Genomic DNA, 22850 nt, shown 5'->3' on the forward strand with positions numbered 1-22850 from the left:
AATACACTGCTGAGGGGAGCAGTGGGCAAGACAGGAGAGATCTGCTGCGCCATGTGGGTCACCTCCCTGGCCTGGGATCAAACTCTTGCTGCAGTGGCTGTGGATAGCTTCATAGTGCCGAGACTTAACCCCTTGCGCCACCAGGAAGACTGCCCAAAAAACCTCTTTAAAACAAGAATATCAACCATTTACTAGTCTCCAACTGTAGTAAAGAATTTAAAGAAGAAAGCCTGGAGGAACATATGATTTGATTTGAGAACTGAGAAACTTTAAGGAGTTTCTGGGATTGGATAAGAATGCTTATACTGGCCTCCCCTGGTGGCGCAGTGGTTGAGCGCTGGGCTGCGAAGCTGTGCGCAGCCTCGGCAGCACCGGTTTGATCCTCGGCCGCCAGGCGAGGGTTCCACATGGCGTGCAGACCTCTCCCGCAGCCTCTGCTGCTGCTCCCCTCAGCAGTGTACTTTGGTCCTTCTGCCTGTTCTGTTCCCCGCTCTGGCTCTGGTGAATTTTCTCACCCTCCCGTGCTTCTGACTGTACCCAGTGCTTGTGTAAATAAATAAAATAAATCTTTTAAAAAAAAATTGAAAAAATTTGGGGAAAAAAAAATAAAGAATGGGAAGCTACTACTTACAGATTTAAAATTTTAAAAGTTATATAAATCACCATATCTAAAATAATTTAAAATATGGTTACAATAGCTTTATCCTGTATTCTTGCTACTTAACAAATAGTTATAAGGTCTTCATATGAAAATCCAATTACTGAAACAATCCCTTGAAAGAAAAGGTAGGGGCGTCCCTGGTGGCGCAGCGGTTGAGCGCTGGGTTGCGAAGCTGCCCGCAGCCTCTGCAGCGCCGGTTCGATCCCCGGCTGCTCTCCAGCCACCGGAGGAGGGTCCCACATGGCGCACAGACCTCTCCTGCCGCCCGCTGCTCCCCTCAGCAGTGTACTTCGGTCCTTCTGCCTGCTCTGCTTCCCGCTCTGGCTCTGGTGAATTCTCTCGCCCTCCCGCGCTTCTGACTGTACCCAGTGCTTGTATAAATAAATAAATAAATGTTAAAAAAATAAAACAAAATAAACGGACCTTCTTAAAAAAAGAAAAGAAAAGGTAGGATGAGACTAGTTTATGCAGAATTTTGTTTACGTGGCCCAAGGGGTTAAGTGTCAGCACTATGAAGCCTTCTGCAGCCACTGCAGCACAAGTTTGATCCCCAGCCAGGGAAGCAACCCACATGGCACAGCAGACCTCTCCTGTCTTGCCCACTGCTCCCCTCAGCAGCGTATTTCAGTCCATCTGCCTGTGGTTTCCCACTCTGTCTCTGAATCCTCTCACCCCCCACATCTCTGGCCTGCACCCCAGCTTTTGTATGCATAAATAAGTAAATCTTAAAAAAAAAAAAAAAAGGCTCAAGGCAGAGGACTCTCTGAGGTCTATGGTTGTGGTGGTATGGTTGCACTGTGCCCCTGCCTTGGGAGCCACCTTGCACACTAGTCTCCAGGGTTGTTTCCGAGTTCTGAGTGACTGGCTCAGATTCCCATTCTCCTCGGTCTCCCATCTAATGCTAAGAGTGGTGGTGGCAGGAGTAGCAATAGTGATGGTCAGCATCTGCTGAGCAACTGCTATTGCAGACCCAGCATTAAGCCAAGCATTTTATGTACATCACTTCATTCCTCACGACAACCCTATGAAGGAAATCCTATTTTGCAAATGGCAAAATTAATAATGGCAGTAGAGTCAGGACACAAAACTCAAGTAGCCTAACTCCAAAGCCCACAGTTTTAAACACTGTACTACACTGTTTCTCCAGTTATTTCACTTTGCCATTCACTCCTCAGTCTTAACACATATTAAAAACCATTCAATAGCACTTTCTTAGATTGGGGAAAACTTCTTATTTATGAATGGAAGCATGCATCACTACATGTTCAAATTTAATGGGAATGGTAGTAAATGTTACAGATCCCCCTTCAGGACCAAAGAATCCATTCCCCCAGCTGCTGGGATGGCTTGCAGTTAAAAGGATTTTCAGTCAGCTCCTTCCCCAGGAAACGCCCATGTCCTAAGAGCCTGGTCCAAGGGAAAGGTTCCACTCCCTATTCCAATGCCAGGGCTTCTTGTGGAACTGAGGCCTTTTGCTGCCTTTGTTCTAACCACAAGGCACCTTATTTCCTTCCGTTAACCAACACTACTGCCTCCACTGCCTCATATGTGCTGAAGGGAAAAAGTACTCCTAATTAACTTGCTGCACATGAATCTGCACCAGAGTGCTTCACCTAGAGGAAAACTAACAAAACTGAGATGTAAAACAAGTGAGGAAATAACCAGAGAGTATATGCAATACTCATCATGACCACTGACTTCAGGGTAAAGAGGTACTTAATAGATAATGCCATATTAGATTTAGTACATAATATACACACAAATCATCCAACTTAACACCAGTAAAAATGCTTAAGAAGCTGATTACAAAAAGATAAATAACGTATGATTCCACTTAAATGAGGTACCTAGAATAGAAAAATTTATGGAGACAGAAAGTAGAACAGTGGTTAGCAGGGACCGGAGAGGGAGGAAAATAGGGAGTTATTATTTAACAAGCTCAGAGTTCCTGTTTGAGATGATAAAAAAATCTGGAACTGGGTGGTGGTAATGACTGCAACAATGTGAAAGTACACAATGCTACTGAACTGTATACCTAAAATGGTAAATTTCATATTATGCATATTTTAGCACAATTAGGAAAAAAGCTGATTATATAAAAGTAATTTGGAATACTTTTAAAAAATAATACATGAGAAAATAACCAGTGTTTTGGACTCTGAAGCACAGTTGCCTGTTGTCTTCCCTCTTTTTATTCCTTTCTGCTTTAACAATTAAAACATTAGCCACTGCTCTAACAAAGTACCACAAAAGCCAGTGGATAAAAATCTGTAACCCTTAATTCACATGAAGACATAATTCCCTTAGCAAACTCATTATTATGCAAATATTTTCAAACAGTTGTCTCATTTCTCAAAAGGCATTTGTATTAAAATTAGAATGTGATATTGAAATTTCCAGCAATATTTCTAAAGATCTACTCTGATAAAATTTATTCATTACATATGGGGTTTTTTAGATTATGTATGCCTCTTCATTTTCCTGTTTGGTTATTCTTTAACTTAAAAAGGAGGTTATATTAGTATGTCACAATTGGCAACAATCTAGGTAACTGAGGCAATTCTATTTCTTTTTAATAATAATGTTGAAACTACTCAAATCAATAGTAGTTAGTTAAAACAGGGATTCTATCTGGGGTAAGATAAAGGCTGATTAACAAGATACACACTACATAAGAGGAAGGAATCACACATTTTGCTTAATCTTAAAAGTTATCACTCTGACTTTATTGTAAAATTGGATAAAAGCAATTTAAGGTGCAAATATAAGAACCTATTATAACATACATTTACTAAGTTCTACATTTATAGCTGGAAACTGGTGAATGAATTTGAATAGCAAGCACACTGCATTAAATAAATTTGCTCCTGACTTTAGGAAAGCTAGAACTAGAAAACTAAGGGAAATCTGTGCACAGTAAAGATATTTCATCATTTCTTATCAAATACAGTGGCAGGTGGATAACACAGAAAGGGTCAGAGTATTTACATTTCTGATTCAAATGCTCCCCAGTTAAATGGGATTTCAGAAGCTTTCAAATGCTTCATTATTTTAATTGGGTAGGAAAAATCATCTATGGTTAAATTATGGAATCAGAAAAAAAAAAACCTCAAAAAGTCTGATTGATAAAAAGGGAAATCAAGATGAAACATTTTCCAAACTCAAATGCAATGATAACTTCTTAGAATGCTCAGTGATCTCTTTTCCTTGTGCACTTTGATGGTAGTCTTACTGTTGTCCTAGGCAAAATGTGCCACTTCTAAACATGAGTACCCATGTATTCCTGCTTTCTCGTGATAAGGAATCCAGCAGTTTTGCTTAGGTCACTGACACAGCATCTCTAGCCTTAGGGACTTTACACTAGAGGACAGAAAATCCATAAAATCTATCTAAAGCAACAAAGGGTTGGCATTTTATAGGCTAGGGAAAAAAACAACAACACAAAGTCAAGATGTTTAAATGTAGTTATGGCCTAAAAATTGTAAGTATGGCATAGAAGTTATAGCCCATATTACCAGAAGGTAATTTTAATAAGGCAACACAATAAAGACACAGCTGTTTCTTCACCTATTAAAATATATCATAGCTATTAGAATTCATAATCTACATTTAAAAAACACACTGAGTACTTTTTTCTGTTACTCTTCTATATGAAGTTAACATGGAAACAACTTAAGAGAATTTAAACACACAACAGTCAGGGTTACCACAGACTGTACAAGGTTACCACAGACTATGAACAGAGAAAACATGGATGAATATTGTACATTGTAAAAGGTACAACAGACATAAGGTGAGTGGCTCACCTCTTCTGTCCTTGGAGTCAGTATTACCTGTGTAATAAATGAAAAATAAAAACATTCATTCAGATTAAAGAAAAACATTACTATTCAATCTAAGGTAAGATACAACAAGCTCCAAGAATATAGACACTTTTCTTTTTGTATATGTAAGAGCTGGAATGAGATATTGTCCAACTGGGAAACAACATTGCCCAGGTTCACTAAATTTTAATCAGTGGTTTGTTCTTCCTGTATATAAAGGTAATGTAGCATCAACATTCATAAAAAGTACAAATATGCAAAGAGAAATAAGAACACAGCAATGTTAGAGATCTTTTGGGTCATAAAATGCAACAGGGCAAAATGAATGATATAAAAAAACCAAAATGATAACAAGTAATAAAATCTAATTGGTATATACCAAACTTTAGGTACCAGCAGAGAAAACATTAAAGATTATGGAATATCAACATGTCCTTATAAGTTCCCCACAGTAGAAATATTACACACAATAGTCTTCTATTCCCCCTCCCTCCTTTGAACTAGTTTCACCTTTTACTCTATTATTTAAGAAAATCCAGAGTTGAAAACAGCTATTGTGAGTATATAGTACACACAATATTCTTTCATCAAAATGTAAACTGCAATACCACTAGAAGTTAAAGTTTGAAAACTACAAAACACCTGAAGAAAAACCAATGAAATCATTCTTAACAGCAGAATTCACCACCCCTTGCCTAATCTTTCTCTGCTTGCCTTTGGTACAGAATTCCTGTTTTTTAGCCGAGCACAAATCTGTCCAGGAAGACGTAATATTTCTGAGACTCCTCTGTGTTAGAGGTAGTCATATAAAGATTTCTAGCCAATGGGAGTCATCAAAAGTTACGAGGGTATAACATCTGGTCACATCGTTTGCAAAAGAAATTATCTGTCCTCATTTCCTTTGTTCCCCCTTCCAAGTGGTTGGAACCAGAATTCAGATTAGAGCCATCTCTGATCAAGCATACAAGGGCAATTTTGTTAGGAAGGCAGGGCCACAAGAGAAAAGGAAGATAAAGCACAAAATAAATCTAAAAAATCTTTAAAAAGCAGAAAGAAGAATAAAAAGAAACTGACATTAAGAACAAATGAGGGCCTCCCCTGATGGCGCAGCGGTTGAGCGCTGGGCTGTGAAGCTGCCCGCAGCCTCTGCAGTGCCGGTTCGATCCCCGGCCGCCAGGGATTGTCCCACATGGCGCGACAGACCCCTCTCCTGCAGCGCCCACTGCTCCCCTCAGCAGTGTATTTCGTCTGCCTGTTCTGTTCCCCGCTCTGGCTCTGGTGAATCCTCTCACCCTCCCCTGCATCTGGCCTGTACCCCCACTCTTGTATTAAAAAAAAAAAAAAAAAATGAAAAACCAGAGTATACAATAGGAGATTCTTTGGAAGAAAAAAGCAACGAACCATGAAAGAGATAAATGATGAGTCAAACTAAAAAAGATAAAAAGGACATTAAAAACATAAGAAATATTCATAGCTCTACAGGAAATTAATCCTAACAGAGGACTTTTTTCAAATGATTCAAGTATATTTGAAAAAGTAAATGACATGCAGTTTTCTGGGTAAATCTCAGTTCTTTCTAGGAAGAAAACAAAACACTAATAACCAAAACATCAAAAACAGCACATATACAAAGGAAAACAGAGACCAAACACACTTAGAAATAACATATCAACGGAAAAATCCTAAATAAAATAAATTATTACAGCTCACTATAAGAATACAAAATGACCAAGCAGAGTTGTTTTTGCATGTAATGTAGATGGTTCAAAATTAGGAAATCTATTAATATGATTCACCATAGCAACAAATAAAGAAGAAAAAAATCTTACAGGTATTGCCCTTAAAGTTGACCAGGTAACTGGCACAATTTACACTCATTCTTGATAGCTTTATATGCTCTTTAAAAACAGGAATTTATGAAGACAATGGTATAAAATACAACTACAAAAACCAATAGCCTTCATATCCCCAACAGCAGCTAGAGAGAAGATACAATGGAAGGAAATACTCCATTAATACCACTAAAAAACAAAACAACAAAAAGAAAAACCTTTGGAACATATAAAAAAAAGCTGAAAACAGATGCAGCATTAATGATGAAAGCTTTAAAACACTTCTAATAAATACAAAATAAGAATAGGAGCAAATGCAATACATCACTCCTTGGATAGAAAGACTAAGGATTATCAATTGTTCCCATTAATCTGTAAATTTTACATGAACAATAAAAGTTTTAAAGCTTTGTTACTGCTAGACAAGATTGTTCCTAAGGAAAAATAATCAACAACTGCTAGCAAAAATTATGAACAATGAGATTAAGAAGGGGGTGAGTCACCTTATCAAATATTAAGTAGAACTCATGTATGAGAATTTAAGTATATGTAAATCCGATGTATGATAAAGGGGCATTTTCTATCAGTGAAGAAAAAAATATATTACTCAATAAAGTTGGGACAACTCTGGGAAAAAAATTAGATGAAAATAAATTGTAGATGGATCAAAAATTTAGGGGCCTCCCTGGTGGCAGAGGGGTTAAAGAAAGTGTTATCAAGCTATCGCCAGCCACTGCAGACAAATTCGATCCCCAGCTGGCCAGGGAGCTAACCCACATGGTGCAGCAGACCTCTCCTGTCTCGAGAGTTGCTCCCCTCAGCAGTGTATTTCAGTAGATCTGCCTATTCTGCTCCCCAACTCTGTCTCTGGTGAATCCTCTCACCTCCTTCATACCTCTGGTCTACACCCCAGTTCTTGTATGCATAAATAAATCTTTAAAAAAAATTAAGCTCACATATGCACATGCATAAACACAGAATAAAGAAGCCAAAAAAGTTCAGAAGAAAACATGAGGAAAATTACTTTATCTAGGACATTTAAAACAGTTAATACAAAATGATAAATTGTTTACTAAAAAAATTAAAACTTACTAACGATGGCTTCTGCAATGCAGAGAAGATGATCAACTGAGGGAAAAAAACATCTGCAACTTTATCAGACAGATTCCCTAATGTTAGGGAAAGTTCTTTGCCTATCCATGAGTCAGAAAAACGTGACACCCCAGTAAGAAAAATGGGCAAAGGGTATCAACACAAGTCTCAGAAAATATAAATATAAATGATCCTTTCAAATATGGAAAGATGGTTTGCTTCACGCAGTGAAATGCAAATTAAAGTTATCCTGAGGTATTACTTTTTACCTGTCAGATTGGTATAGATCCAGTTTGAAAATCTATTACATTGAAGAGAGTGAAGGAAAACAGAAGTCTTGAAACATGCTATTAGGATAGGATATATTCCCAACAATGGAAATTTGGCGATATTCATCAATTTACGAATGCACACTTAAAATAATTTAATAAACCAATATTTTCATACATGTTTGAAATATCAAACTGTAAGAGTACTGTGAAAACAACCTTAAGTCACTGATAGGGGAAACTAGATAAATAGATTGAGGTAAATTCATACAATGATGCAGCTCTTTAATATTTTTTTTGATTTATTTATTTTATTTTTTTTTATTTATACAAGCACTAGGTACAGTCAGAAGTGCGGGAGGGTGAGAGAATTCACCAGAGCCAGAGCAGGGAGCAGAGCAGGCAGAAGGACCGAAGTACACTGCTGAGGGGAGCAGCAGGCAGCAGGAGAGGTCTGCGCGCCATGTGGGACCCTCCTCCCGTGGCCAGGGAGCAGCCGGGGATCGAACCAGCACTGCAAAGGCTGCGGGCCGCTTCGCAACCCAGCGCTCAACCGCAGCGCCACCGGGGAGGCCCCGCAGCTCTTTAATATTAAGCAAGCATGGTAAGCTATATGAAAAAAGCAATGTGCAGCAACATACATATTTATTGTGTTATTAATGGGAAAAAGGGGGATATCTATCTATCTACACACTTGCTTATTTTAAAAAAGAAAAAATCAGAGACTCAAAGCAAATGTCAACAGGAAAGGAAAAATTAAGAATCCAGGATATGTTCTATATTCAAGTAATAGAAGTCTTAGAAGATAAAAGAAAATTTTCAAATAAGTATAAGGTTTACAAAAAATACAAGAAATATAAAATTTTCCAGAACTGAATGGTCAAAGTTCCAGAGATCTCTCAAGACTTCCAAGACCATACCTCTTTGATTACTACTGTTGTGCAATACAGTCTGAAGTCAGGAAGAGTCATACCTCCATACAAATTGTCCCCTTGAGAACAGCCTGTATCAAAAAGACTGGAAATAACAAATGCTGGCAAGAATGTGGAGAAAAAGAAACATTCATCCACTGTTAATGGGAATATAACAGAAAATTCTATAACAGAATATTGCAGAAAATTCTATGAGGATTCCTAAAAAAAAAGAAAAGAAAACAAAACAAAAAGGAAATACCATACGATCTAGTAATACCACTACTAGGTATTTACCCAAAGAATATAAAAACACAAGTACAAGAAGATATGAATGCCTATGTTCATAGCAGCCTTATTTACAATAACCAAGTCATGGAATCAACCTTAATGCCCACTGATAGACTAGGCAAAGAAATTGTGGCATATCCACCCAATGGAACACTACTCAGTTATTAAAAAAGACAAGGTAGTGTATCTTTTGTGACAAAATGGTTGGATCTTGAGGTGATTATGCTAAGTCAGTGAAAAAGTGAAAGACAATTATCAAATGGTTTCACTCACTTACAGAACACAAATAACCAAAGAAAAACTGGTAAAGTGCAGCAAAATTAATCCTTAGACTCTGAAAAATACACTAGTTACTAGAAGGGGTGGGGGAGGAGGGGACAGAGTGGGAATAGGAGAGGGGAGGTACACAGCATCAGTACCGGCGCTTTGGTGGAGGGTGAGTGAAGTGCACATATGGAGATGTCACCTGTACTCCCCAAACTATACAGATTTGTAAATAATTCAAAGTTTGAGGGGAAAAAAAACTTCAACATGAATGAAAAAGACAAAAACCCATTTTTGTGAAATATGGAGAAATTAATGATAAAGAAAAAACAAATACAAAACATTAAGAATTAGGGTATCAGTAGAATCCTTCAAACCTGGTAAGCTAGAGTCAGGGCAATAGTTCAAATATTCTGGGGAGAAAAATATTCCCTTATATTCTATACACAGTCCTAAATGTATTTTTAAACATAGACGGTATCATGCAATTTACCTTCCATGCACCCCTTTCTCAGAAGTTCCTGGAGATAGTCTACTAAACGATGGAGTAACCAAAAAAAAAAAAAAAAAAAAAAGAAGACAATACTGAAGTCAGGAAGCAGAAAAGGGAATTTCCTCATGTAGAGAAGGGCAAAGGGCAATCTCATGCGAACACACCTGCGCAACAATCCTAGCAATCAAGAACCTAGACTTGAGTAAGAAAATGGCCAGCTCAGGAGGAAGGTCTCTGGGTAATAAATAACAATATAGTAGGTCTGATTTTGTAGCAAACTGTTGGCTATGCAGAGTGTGAGAAGAACCAACTAGGGAAAGAGAAAACTAGGCAACAAAAACATAAGTCAGTGATTAAATCCAGAAAATATTAAACAAAAAAAGCAATCGCATACCATGCCTAGAGTTAGCTCAGCAACAAATATTATATAGTCATAATGATATGAAACAACAACTATCATTTAACCAAAAAGTATGATGCAACAATTGTGGGAAAACAGGTAATACCGTAGTGGGTATCATAAAAGTTTCCTTGTGTTTTACTCACATTGAATAAAATTACCACTGAAATGTAGTCTGTTTCTTCTGAGACATAAAATATGTTAACTACAGAATAACTGGTTTCTTAGCTATGGCATAATTTGCCCTTAGGCAGATTATGGAAAACTCAGTTCCCTCATAGTAGAGTTGAAAAACCATAAAAATGAGAAATAGGACTAACTTGCTACCTAAATAATCCCAAAAACTAAAGCAAATCATTTCACTTCTATAATTTAAAATAAGGATCTATTTAAAAGGATACAATTATCCAAGATCATCTCACAAAATTCTTAAATAAAAGACAGTATGGACTATAAGAATATAGGCTATAAGCACAGTGCACCTGGGTTACAGTCTCACCTTTTTCATTTACTTATTTATTTTGTACAAGTTATTCTGCCTTTTCTCCCTATGTAACGGCCATAATTCACAGCAAGAACTATGTTCTACACCATTACTCAGTAATGTTTGCATGTAACTGAAGCAGAAATTTGTGAAATAATACACGTAATGTGAAAGAACAGAAATGGAATAGGACTATTAAAAAAATACCACCAAGCTCATTCATTAACTTGGTCTACTAATTGATTTCCTGAATTGGTCATGACCTGTTACTATGAAAACTCCCAAAGTTATAGTTGTCAATATAAAACCGCTTTACCTGTAAAATATAAAATAGAACCTACATCACAGAATTCATAGGATACCACATAGTATTATTTTATAAAACTTTAAGTACAATGCTTAATACTTAAAAAATAGTGCTTTCCATGTGTAGGTGCACTGTAAATGCTTTCTCCATACTGACTCATTTAATTCTAATAACTTCGATGGAAGTTGAGTACTATCATTACCATTTATCTTTATTTTACTGATGAGGTACAGAGAGACTAAATAAATGTGCTTATGGTCAAATAGCTAGTGTATGGCAAAGATGTGCTGTATTATTGTTTTCTAGTAGAAAATATGGGATTAAAACATGCAGGTGGGTTCTGAGGTCTAGCTAAGAGATGTCATCTCTAGCAACCAAATGAGACTCATATCAGACTCGTATCTGATGCCTCCATGAGCAGATGTGATTCCACCGAAGGGCACTCACCATCTAATGGGAGAAACATGAGCCAAGGGAATGTGACCACAGAAGTGAGAACAATGATTTTTGCTTGAAAAGGAGTGGCAATTATGTAGCTGTCAGGGAACAACTATTTTCTTTACTCCTCACAGAAGCCCTTTTAGGGACTCCCTAATGCTCTGTTACAGACAAGGAACCTGAAAAGCTCAGAGAGATCAGAAATTTGCCCTACTTATTAGTCTCAGACTCAGGCTTCTGATTCTATTGTGGGGTCACTTCCACTTCAACCAGTGATTGGTTCAAGCAGATAAGTGAGCAGGTTGATGCCCTGAACAAACTGGCAGTACACTGCAACTTAACTGCACCCACCCCCGACTAAAGGAGTCCCACTCCATCTCTAGTTTTTATAGACATCCACATCTATTCTCCTACTTAAGGTCTCCCTTCTTTTTCTGGATCCCTTCCTTTTCAACACTAATCTTATTACTCAGCCTCTGCAGCTCTTTCATCTCCAATCTCTTGCATCATTAATTACATCCCCTTTTTATCTTGTCTTTTTAACCTTCTCTACCTTGTGGTAGGTTTAAGCCTCCCCAATCTAAGCAGGACCACATGCATAGCAGAATATCCTCCAGAAACTGTCGTTTTTCCTCTTAACTTTATATTAAACAGATACTTCTCTGACTGCTCTGCGCGGGCAATTATTTCAAGACATTTTATGGCTAGAAAGCAAAGATAATAAATGGGTAAATAAACTCAAAGAGCAAAAGGAGTACATATAGAAACCCATTTCTAGTACCTGAAGGAGGGAAAGTTTCTGGAGTGGTTGCTGCAGTGCTGGAATTCCCCTCCCAAATTTCTGTTCTGGCATCTGTGAAATGGTTATCTGGAAGCCACGTTCCATTCAGTGAAACTGTAGTGACTACGGAATAGGAGCTTGCTGTTCTTGTGGTCCCATTGTCAGAGTCTGAAGAATTGACAGTGGTTACATAGGTGGGTTCCAGAGTTACATTTGGGCTGAATGTTGGTGTCATGGAAAGAGAAGTTACTGAAGAAGCAGGATTTGAAGTTTTGGCCTCTTTAAGTGATTCAGCTGTTGATGCTTTAATTGATCTTGTAACGCTGACTGAAGGTGAAACTATAAACACGAAAAATAAGGAAACATCATACGAAGTATGTGACAGCTTCAAAGTTATGATGCACAAAACAGCAAACCTTAATAAACTGTCAAACTCTTGGAGACCAAACATCAGATATGCACCCTCATGGTTCATATTTAGTACTGGACCTTCCTACCACCCCCAAAGGTCTACAGTGTAAGGAAGAAACTGCATTTTTCACTAAGTTCCCCAGATAAATATACAGGAGTCTTAAATAACACCAATATATGTGTATTTTTACTTTTTAAGAATAAGCACATAATCTCCCTCATTACTTCACAATAGTATGTGATATATAGAACAATGTTAAACATTCAATATGACTAAGAGATTTCCAAATACTCTTAATTTTACCATTGCTTATAAATAAAATTTTTATTATTTCCTTTCTTTAAATTTCAACTCCTCACCTAGGTCTCTAAATATGTATCATTAAATGTGGAGCAACACTGTACCCTCAATGCCGGCCTTAAAGAATGACAATTTACCTGTGGTAGCATTGTTGGCACTGACATATATCAGACCACTGCAGAGCAGAACAAGAATGAACCAGGAATCCATGATGACCTGAAAAATAGAGAACCATGTTAGATAAGGTCCTATATTATCCTAACTATGTCTAAACTACTCACCAAAAGAGTACTGGGCAGAAATTTCCCACCTATTATTAAAATGTGCTCACGTGACCAAGTTGGACATGCACATTCCTCCAGGCTAAATGACAGAGATGTTCACTAAGCGGAAGAGGTAGAAACAATCCAAAATCCCAATAATAAGGAAAATAGGAAAAAGTTAAAATAAATATTATATTGCTATTTAAAATGCTATGTTCAAAGAATTTAAGAAAATGGAATAAGCCCTTCACTTTATTTTTTAAAGATTTAATTATTTAGGCATACAGGAACAGAGGTGCGGGGGTGTGTGTGTGAGAGAGGATTCACCAGAGACAGAGTGGGGAACAGAACAGGCAGACTGAAATATACTGCTGAGGGAAGCAGCAGGTAAGATAGGAGAGGTCTGCTGCGCCATGTCAGGTCCTTGGCTGGGGATCGAACTTGTGCTGCTAAGGCTGCGGACAGCTTCACAGTGCTGTGCTTAACCCTTTGCGCCACCAGGGAGGCCCCAAGCTCTTCATCTTTAAGCTTAAAAAGGTCAATTCAAAACTGAATATACCATGATCTCAAATTTATGTATGCATATGAGTGAAAGTAAGACTAGAAGAAAAAAATTTATATAAAATATTTTGGCACTGAGCTTTATGCTATTTCTTTTTTTATTTTCTAAGTGTCTAAAAACAAAAGGTATGATATTTTGATAAGTAAAAATTATAAATAAGTTAAAAAGAAAACAGATTTTGACTACAGAGCATGACTATAAGAAGTAAACCTAAAAGGAAACTGCATATACCTAAAGTAAAAGAATGCAAGAGTGAATGCCAAATTGGAGAAGATTTGCATGTGTAATATAGGGAGTGAGAGAAATGTCAGAATTTAAAATCCATGTCACCGACAAGATCTAACCATAGATCCAAACCAGGCAAACCCTAGAGAAGGCCTACTCTTCCCAAAGGACATAAGTATACTCAGGCAAATTCTGGAGACTTACTGACTAAACTGCAACCACACCCATCCTTATTTCCCTTCCCTCCTCCAGTCTCCAAGTATTCTTTTCTAAGCAGCCCAGAGCTGCACATCAGGAAGTAGGGCTGAGGTTTTGCATTCCTCCAATAAACCGTTTTTCTTGGGGTCCACTATAATAGTCCCTGTTCTTAAAGTCTTCTTTGTCTTATTATTTCTGGCACTTCCTTGTCACTGAAGACATTGCATTGTGGCTCACAGTTTTCTTCCCATCCCCAAGTTTTGGTATTCTCCTGGAAGACATCTTCACAGATCCACAATTCACATCTGGGCCAGCCTCAGAGTTCTTTGCCTCCTCAGATTCAATGACCTGACCTCTACTCCATCTGGGGCACCCATGACAATGGCTGCACTCGAAATTTTGCCATCACCAGGAAAAGCTATCATGCTGAATCTTACCTTCCCATTCTTCAACCATACTTCCTATCCCTATAGTTCTCTCTGTTCCTGATGAACCACTCTCTCAATTTTCTTTCTGAAAGATCTGTATTATCTTTATTTTCTTCTCTACAAAACCAAGAAAACTTGGTGCCAGTTCAATCACTCCCTCGCTAATATTCTAAATTCCTTTGCTAATATCCTAAATACTGTTCCTCTATTACACTTATGAAGGGATAACAAAAGGTCCGATCTTGAATGAATTCAACAGTTAGCCCTACACTAACGCTGCCAGATGTTACTTAATAAATCAAACAACCCATAGGTTGACAATACTATTTGCACCTCACTTTCCGCAATCTTTCTGTACTTCTCTAGTCGGCTCTCACCAATACTTCATAGCAGTGATTGCAAAGAACCTCTTTTCTCCAACCATCTCCTTCCACAACCCTGGCTGTTAGCCTTGCCTTCACATCAGAAAAAAAAAACAGAAGCAATTGGACTGGGACATCAGTTATCATATCTACAAATTTCCTTCTCTGCAATTCCTACGGAGAATCTCTCAGTAGGAGAGTTGCTTAAGATCCTTGTCCTATAGATCCCTACCACCATCTTAGCCTGACTTCTCCCTTTTTTAAGTATTAAAACACAATTAAGAATTTCTCAAAGAGAATGGCACATATTAAAAAAACTAGCAACAAATGTTGGCGAGGGTGTGGAGAAAAAGGAACTCTCCTGCACTGTTGGTGGGAGTGCAAACTGGTCCAACCACTATAGAGAGCTGTGTGGAGATTTCTTCACCTACTAAACATAGCACCTCCATATGATCCAGCAATTCCACTCCTAGGTATTTACCCAAAGGACACAGAAACATCATTTCCAAAGAGCACCTGCACCCCTATGTTTATAGCAGCACTATTTACAATAGCTAAGCTTTGGAAACAACCCTAATGCCCAAAAATAGATGACTGGATCAAGAAGATGTGGTACATATACACCATGGAATACTATTCAGCATTCAAAAAAGGTAAACACATGCAATTTGCAGCAACATGGATGGAGCTGGAAGGGATCATACTCAGCGAAATAAGCCAGAAAGAAAAAGAAAAATACCGGATGGTGTCACTCACAGCAGGAATCTAGAAAACTTAAATAAGGGACCAGGAAAAAGAATAACTATAAGAAAGAAAATATCAAAATCAACAAACAACTATGAACCAGAGACACTCTATGGGGGTTGTGGGGGGCAGGGAAAGGAGAGATTGGGGTCAAAATAAGGGGGTTGTAATTGTATGGGGAACATAAAAATAAAATTTAAATAAAAAGTTACTGGATATGATGAAAATCTCAGGTGCTGTAACTGCCTGCAAAACAGCACTAATGGCGGTAATGCTGAATTACCATGGAAACTGCACTAACTAGCAGGGTTCAAAGCGTAGTGAAAAGAGCAATACCTAGTGATTCCACCCTGGAAACTGAGTGATATAAACACAGTTCCCAATGTGGACGCTTGAAAGTCACTGGATATAAGGGAAATCCCAAGTGCTGTAACTGCCTGCAAAATGGCACTACTGCTGGTAATGGTGACTCTCCACGGAAACTGCACTAAAACTCACAGTTCAAAGTTTAGAGACAAGTGCTACAAAATGTGATTCCGCCTTGCAATCTGTGTAAAATACACATAGTTACCAACTGGGACTCTGAAAATTAAAAAAAAAAAAAAAAAGAATTTCTCAAAGAAAAGAAGAAAAATTCCATTGAGTCTACATCAGTCCTCCTGCTAGCATTCTCTCTACTCCACAAATCCACTTCACAGTCAAATTTCTAGGAAGAATTGTCTCCATGGCAATCTGGCTGTTTCTTACAGTATTGCACTAAAACAGCTATGGCCTTATTTCTAAAGAATGAGTTATTTAAAAATATTTACAACTCATTCACAAATGTCTAATTTCCCTATATATGAAGGATTCCTACAAATTACTAAAGGGTACCAAAAACAACAAAAAAGGGACAAAAAAAATGAAACAGACAATTCGCAGAAAGCCAAGTAGTTCTCTTTAATATTTAAAAAGATGGTCAATATCATTCATAATCAGAGAAAGTAAAATTAAAGCTATACTGTGATGTTATTTTCTACCTATCAGATGAGGAAAAATAAAAACTAGCAATGCTGCACTGGCAAAGGTTTAAATAAATAGGCACTCTCATAGGATTTATAAATATCAGAATTACAAAAGCACAAAAACTGATACAATTACACTTGACAACTCTGCAGACACACCTATACTTTTAAAGTGACCTATGTACAAGGTTATTCAATACAGCATTGTTTTTTTAGCAATAGAAAAAGGTTAGAAATAACCTAAGTGGTTATTAATGAGAGTGGGGGGTGTGGTTAAAGAAATTATGGCATATTCACAAAATGGAATTTCCAAACAGCTGTTAAACCAAATGAGGAGACTCTTTGGAGATCATTTCAGTATACAAGACACCCTTTGATTTTGAGCTATCTAAAAAATAACTTTTGCAAAAAAATAAATATAAATTCATGGAGAGAAAAGCCCAGATATCCCCCTCCACATCTCTTTGTTGTTAACCCTTACCATCACTCTCTCATACCTAATTTAATGACACCTCACACTTTCTCATATTCATCTCTTCCCCACACCTCTCTCTGAATCAAGGATTTTAAAAGTTGGTTCTATAACGAAGCTCTAGTCTTGATACAGATAAACAGCTGAGTCTGAGGGACATATGCTCTATCAATGTCAGAAAGAAACCGGTCTTGCCAGCTGTAATCTGCAGGATGCCAAAAATCCTGTGCATACATTCTAACAGAGGAATGGTTCTGCCTTGTTTGGCATGATTTTTAGGATGGATTGCTATTTGTGACATTTGTTTTAAAAATTAGTTTGTGTGACAGTTTTTCATAAAAATAAACTATACCTACTTTATGATCCATGCCTATATATTTACTTAGGAGATAGAAAAGCATATATCCACGGGAAGACTAGTATAGGGATGTTCATAATAACTAAAACCAGAAGAAAACTTACGTAACCTTCAATAAAATATTATATAAACAAAGAGTGTTATATTCTCACACTGGATTATTATGCAGCAATAAAAAGGAAACAATCACCCATCCATACAACAACATGGATGAATCTAAACAATATTATGCTGAGTGAAAAAGGGTAATGAAAAAGAGAATACGATGTATGATTCCAAATAGATGAAGTCTGTAATAAATGGAAAAAATCAAAATGGTTGTCTGGGAAAGAGATGGAGGGTTACTAGAAAGGAACATGAAGGTACCTCCATGGACAATAGTGTTTGTATTTGGACAGGGAACTGAGTTGCATGGGTGTTCACATTTTTCAAAACTCACTGAATAAAACAAGATTTGTACATTTCACTGCACATAAATTTTACCTCTAAAAACAACTCCACCATTTAACAAATATTGTACTATAGTAAATGGTATGCACTCTTAAAGTACTTGGGAAATACGTATCTAACCTTGAGATACATTTAAAATAGTATGAACTGATAGATGAGTGTGAACTGGCTAGATGGCAGATATATAATTAAACAAGTATAGCAGACTGTTAATTATAGAATCTAGGTAGTAAGTATAAAGTTCTCTCAACTTTCTCTATATTTAAAAGTTTTTATAATAGGGCCTCCCCAGTGGCACAGCGGTTGAGCGCTGAGCTGTGAAGCTGCCCGCAGCCTCTGCAGCACCAGTTCGATGCCCGGCCACCGGCGAGGGTCCCACATGGTGCGCAGACCTCTCCTGCCACCCGCTGTTCCCCTCAGCAGTGTACTCTGTCGGTCTGCCTGTTCTGCTCCCCGCCCTGGCTCTGGTGAGTCCTCTCACCCTCCCGCGCTTCTCACTGTAACCAGTGCTCGTATAAATAAATAAATAAATAAAATATTAAAAAAAAGTTTTTATAATAAAAGATTGATAACATACTAATCCAAGGAAAACCAGCATTAACATGGTATTGAATTTTATAGTCCTGGAATGCAGTATTTTTGCCATTTAGTCAAGTTTATGTTTCTCAAAGTGTTATCATATTCTTTTTGCCATATACATTTTTCCTGCATTTATTCCAGGTTATACAGTTACCATTGTGAATAGGGGCCTTTTTTTTTTTTTTTTTTAAAGAAACTGCTTATTTTCCATCAACTTATTTCCATTTTCTATTAAAGAATCCGTGGAAGAATAGCTTAAGACCACTCTGTGGTTGTTCCCACCCATTTAGTAGTCTGAGCAATGGCAGCTGCAGACCAGTTCTCAGTGGCAGGCTGGGCACTCCAGACTTCAATAGGGATTGCTGCATAGGTACAGAGGGCACTTGCACACCTTCAGACCAGCCTGCAACCTCAGGTTGAATAGCAGTAAATTACTATAAGATATTCAAGTGTACATTGTTGTGATTTGAAACACACACACACACACAGTGCTTGGATTTCCCTCATTATGTTAATTAACACAGTCATACCTCGCAGTTTTGGGGGGGAGAACATTTACGTTCTACTCATCAAATTTCAAATATACAATGTGATTATCAACTACAGTCACCATGTTTTACATTAGCTCCTTAGACATTATCCATCTTATAGCTGAAGTGAATGGAATCTTTCAATATTATTAAAATTACTTGGCAGTATAGGAAAGATACTGGGCCTGCCTCTCCTCCACAGCAAATATAAACTATTTTTTAGGTATAACATGCTAATTATAAGAAATACGAACAGAACAGAATAACACAAAGCAAAACGCAAGTTTCATTAACTGCCAGTCCTAATTCCCAAAAGTGGTAACGAAACACTTTTTTGTATATCCTTTAGAAATTTCCTATACTATACCAGCATAAACCCACACATTATGGAAAAAAAAACCTACTATAAATAAGATCACATAACACAATTAGAAGCTTGCATATTTACTGAAACAAATTTTCTCAATGTCTGCATGCATAGTGTTTCATTGCATGGATATATCAGAATTATTTTAACTAATCTTTCTGTTTGCTTTTGCTAAGAAAGAGTTGTATGATTTTATCACCCATCCTATATATTACTTTTGATTAGGCCTGACTGAAGATTAAATTATATATTCCATGTTTTTTTAATCTGATTTCTAGGTTTATAGTGTTATGACCAGAAAGAATGCTTGGTGTGATTTTAATCTTCATAAGGTTATTTATTTATTTTTAAAGATTTATTTATTTATTTATACAAGCACTGGGTACAGTCAGAAGCGCGGGAGGGTGAGAGAATTCACCAGAGCCAGAGCGGGAAGCAGAGCAGGCAGAAGGACCGAAGTACACTGCTGAGGGGAGCAGCGGGCGGCAGGAGAGGTCTGCGCGCCATGTGGGACCCTCCTCCGGTGGCTGGGGAGCAGCCGGGGATCGAACTGGCGACGCAGAGGCTGTGGGCAGCTTCGCAACCCAGCGCTCAACCGCTGCGCCACTGGGGAGGCCCCTTCATAAGGTTATTGACAATTGACTTGTGTCCCAACATGTATTTCATGTGCACTTGAGAAAAATATTTATTCTGTTGTTTGGGGGCAAAATGTTCTGTAGATGTCTATCAAGCTCATCTGATCCAACTCATCATTTTAGGTTATTGTTCCTTATTTATTCTCTGTCTTGCTGATGTGTCCATAGTTGTAAGTGTAGTGTTCAAGTCCCCCATTACTACTGCATTGAAATACTGCTCTTTGATTCCATTAGTAACTGCTTTATATATCCCGATACTTCATCATTTGGTGTATATATACTTTTAAGTGTTATATCTTCTTGTTGTATTAGGTCCTTAATCATTACATTATGTAATTGCTCATCTCTCTCTCCCATTAGCTATTTTTACCTGGAAATCTATTTTATAAATATAGCTGTTCCTGTCTTTTTAAGCCATTTGCTTACAGAATTGTCTTCTAGTTTACTGATATACACACATATATGTATGCGTACACATATATTGTCATTTTGTTATTTTTTGTGTATGTATGTTCTTATAGTTTGTCCTTTTACTTTTTGACCTATTCCTTTTTATCTTGTTTCGATTTCATTTCCATTGTCTTATGTGTCACTTGTACTGATTGTTGTTTGGAGCTTATACTGAGGTTTATGGCAATCACCTGTACTTGTGACCTTCTGAGCAGTTTGATTTCAAACTCATTCTAATGGTACATATTTTTACTCCCTTCCTCCTCATTGTATAATTTTGGTGTCTCTTACTTTCAGCTAAAATTTTTTATTTTGTGGTAGTCCCTTTAGAATTCCTTTGAAAGCCAGTGTGGTGATGATATATTCTTTTAATTTTTGTTTTTCTATAAAGCTCCTTATCCCTCCTTCAGTCTTAAATGATAGCCTGTCTAGATAAAGTATCTGGGCTGACAGTCATTTTCTTTGTAAACTCCTTTTATAATTGTGTAAAAAGAAATACGTAGGAACTAACAACCAAGAAGGTGAAAGAATTATATAATGAAAACTATCAGAAACTATTAAAAGACATAAAACAAGACATAAAGACACAGAAAGATATTCCATGTTCACAAATAGGGAGAATAACAGTCAAAATGGCTATTTTACCAAAATTCAAATGTGTGTGTGTGTGTGTGTGTGTGTAAAACACAATCCCCATTAAAATTTGAATAATATCAAGGAAATAGTACAAAAAATATATAACCATAAAATACCTCGAAATAGCTGAAAAAAAGACAAACGGAACATCATGTCACCTGATTTTAAACTGTATTATAAAGCAACATCAATTAAAACAAAATGGTATTGGAATAAAAATAGGCACACAGATCAACAGAATAGAACTGAACTCCAGAAATGAATCCACACATATATGAAAACCTAATTTATGACAAAGAAGCCATAATCATCTGGGCCTCCCCGGTGGCGCAGCGGTTGAGCGCTGGGTTTCGAGGCTGCCCGCAGCCTCTGTGGTGCCGGTTCGATCCCCGGCTGCTCCCCGGCCACTGGAGGAGGGTCCCACATGGCGCGCAGACCTCTCCTGCCGCCCGCTGCTCCCCTCAGCAGTGTACTTCGGTCCTTCTGCCTGCTCTGCTCCCCACTCTGGCTCTGGTGAATTCTCTCACCCTCCCGCGCTTCTGACTGTACCCCGTGCATGTATAAACTAAACAAACAAACAAGCAGACAAATAAATGGAACATGCCTCTATTAAAAAAAAAAAAAAAAAAAAAAAACAACTTTTAGAAAAGAAGCCATAATCATACAATGGAGAAAAGAGATTCTCTTTAACAAATGATGCTGGGAAACTGAACAGCTACATGTAAAAGAATGAAGTTGACTCTTTTTCTAACTCTATACACAATAATAAATTCAAACTAAAGACTTAGACATAAGACCCAAAACTCTAGAATACATAGAAAAAAGCACAGGTTATATATTTCAAGATATCATTGCTAGCAATGTCTTTAGGGACTTGACTCCTACGCCAAGGGAAAGAAGACAAAAAATAAACAATTGGGACTATCTCAAAAAGCTTTTTACACAGTGAAAAAAAATATTAGCATATCGAAAACATATCCAATTGAATGGAAGAAGATATTCACCTATCACCCAATTGACAAGGGGTTATGCAAACAAAGAATTCATCTAACTTAACAACAAAAACACAAGCAACCCAGTTAAAACACTGGGCAGCAGATCTGAACAATTTTCCCAAGATGATATTCAGAAGGCCAATAGATAAATGAAAATGTACTCATCATCACTTCTACTAAGGGAAATACAAAATGAAACCACAATGAGATATCACCTAATGCCTGTGAGACTGAAGTACATCAAAAGGACTTCCCAACAGTGTTAAAGAGTTTGTGGAGAAAGAGGAACACTTATATTTTGTTGATGGGAATGTAAATTAGTGCAGCCTATTTTGGAAAAATGGTTTGGCCCTAAACTAAAAGTAGAAAACCCAGTAATTCCACTTTGGGGTCTCTATCTGAAGAAGATATAATCATTAACTTGAAAAATTCTATGCTCCACAATGTTTATTGTATTACACACAATGACTAAGATATGGAAGCAATTCAAGACCCCACTGATATCCAGAAGGCTGGATAAAGAAGATGTGGTATATACATTCAATGAGATACTATTCAACTATAAGGAAAGATGAAGTATTAACATTTAAAGCAAGATGGAAGGAACTTCAGAGGATTATGGGAAGTGAAGACAGAAAGACAGCTATTGAATTATTTTGTATATATGAGTAATATAAGTTAACAAAACAGGCATACTGACAAAGCCATGTTATTATAAACTAGTGGACACTGAAGGGGGAATGGGAGAAAAGGTCAAGGAGGTTAAAAAAATTATATATTTAGGAACAGTCAAAATAAAGAATCTCAATTTATATATACATTCTCAAAAAAAA

The 22850-nt window shown here is 37.3% G+C and overlaps 1 protein-coding gene across 10 annotated transcripts in view; it reads right to left on the reverse strand.

Annotated features, from left to right (window-relative positions):
* Nucleotides 1–22850, reverse strand: part of PTPRA (protein tyrosine phosphatase receptor type A) — a gene marked incomplete at both ends in the record, with an annotated part of 86424 nt that overhangs the window by 46247 nt on the left and 17327 nt on the right. For 4 of the 10 annotated variants that reach the window (XM_084247061.1, XM_084247058.1, XM_084247055.1 and 1 more), the window contains 2 exons: nucleotides 12048–12386; nucleotides 12897–12975. In XM_084247061.1, coding sequence (XP_084103187.1) covers nucleotides 12048–12386; nucleotides 12897–12975 — 418 coding nt within the window. Of the gene's footprint in view, nucleotides 1–4467; nucleotides 4495–12047; nucleotides 12387–12896; nucleotides 12976–22850 lie in introns of those variants that run through there. The other 6 variants (XM_084247053.1, XM_084247059.1, XM_084247052.1 and 3 more) reach the window with 5 other exon arrangements.

The sequence above is a fragment of the Talpa europaea genome (genome assembly GCF_964194135.1).
Source record: "Talpa europaea genome assembly, chromosome: 11".
NCBI lineage: Eukaryota > Metazoa > Chordata > Mammalia > Eulipotyphla > Talpidae > Talpa > Talpa europaea.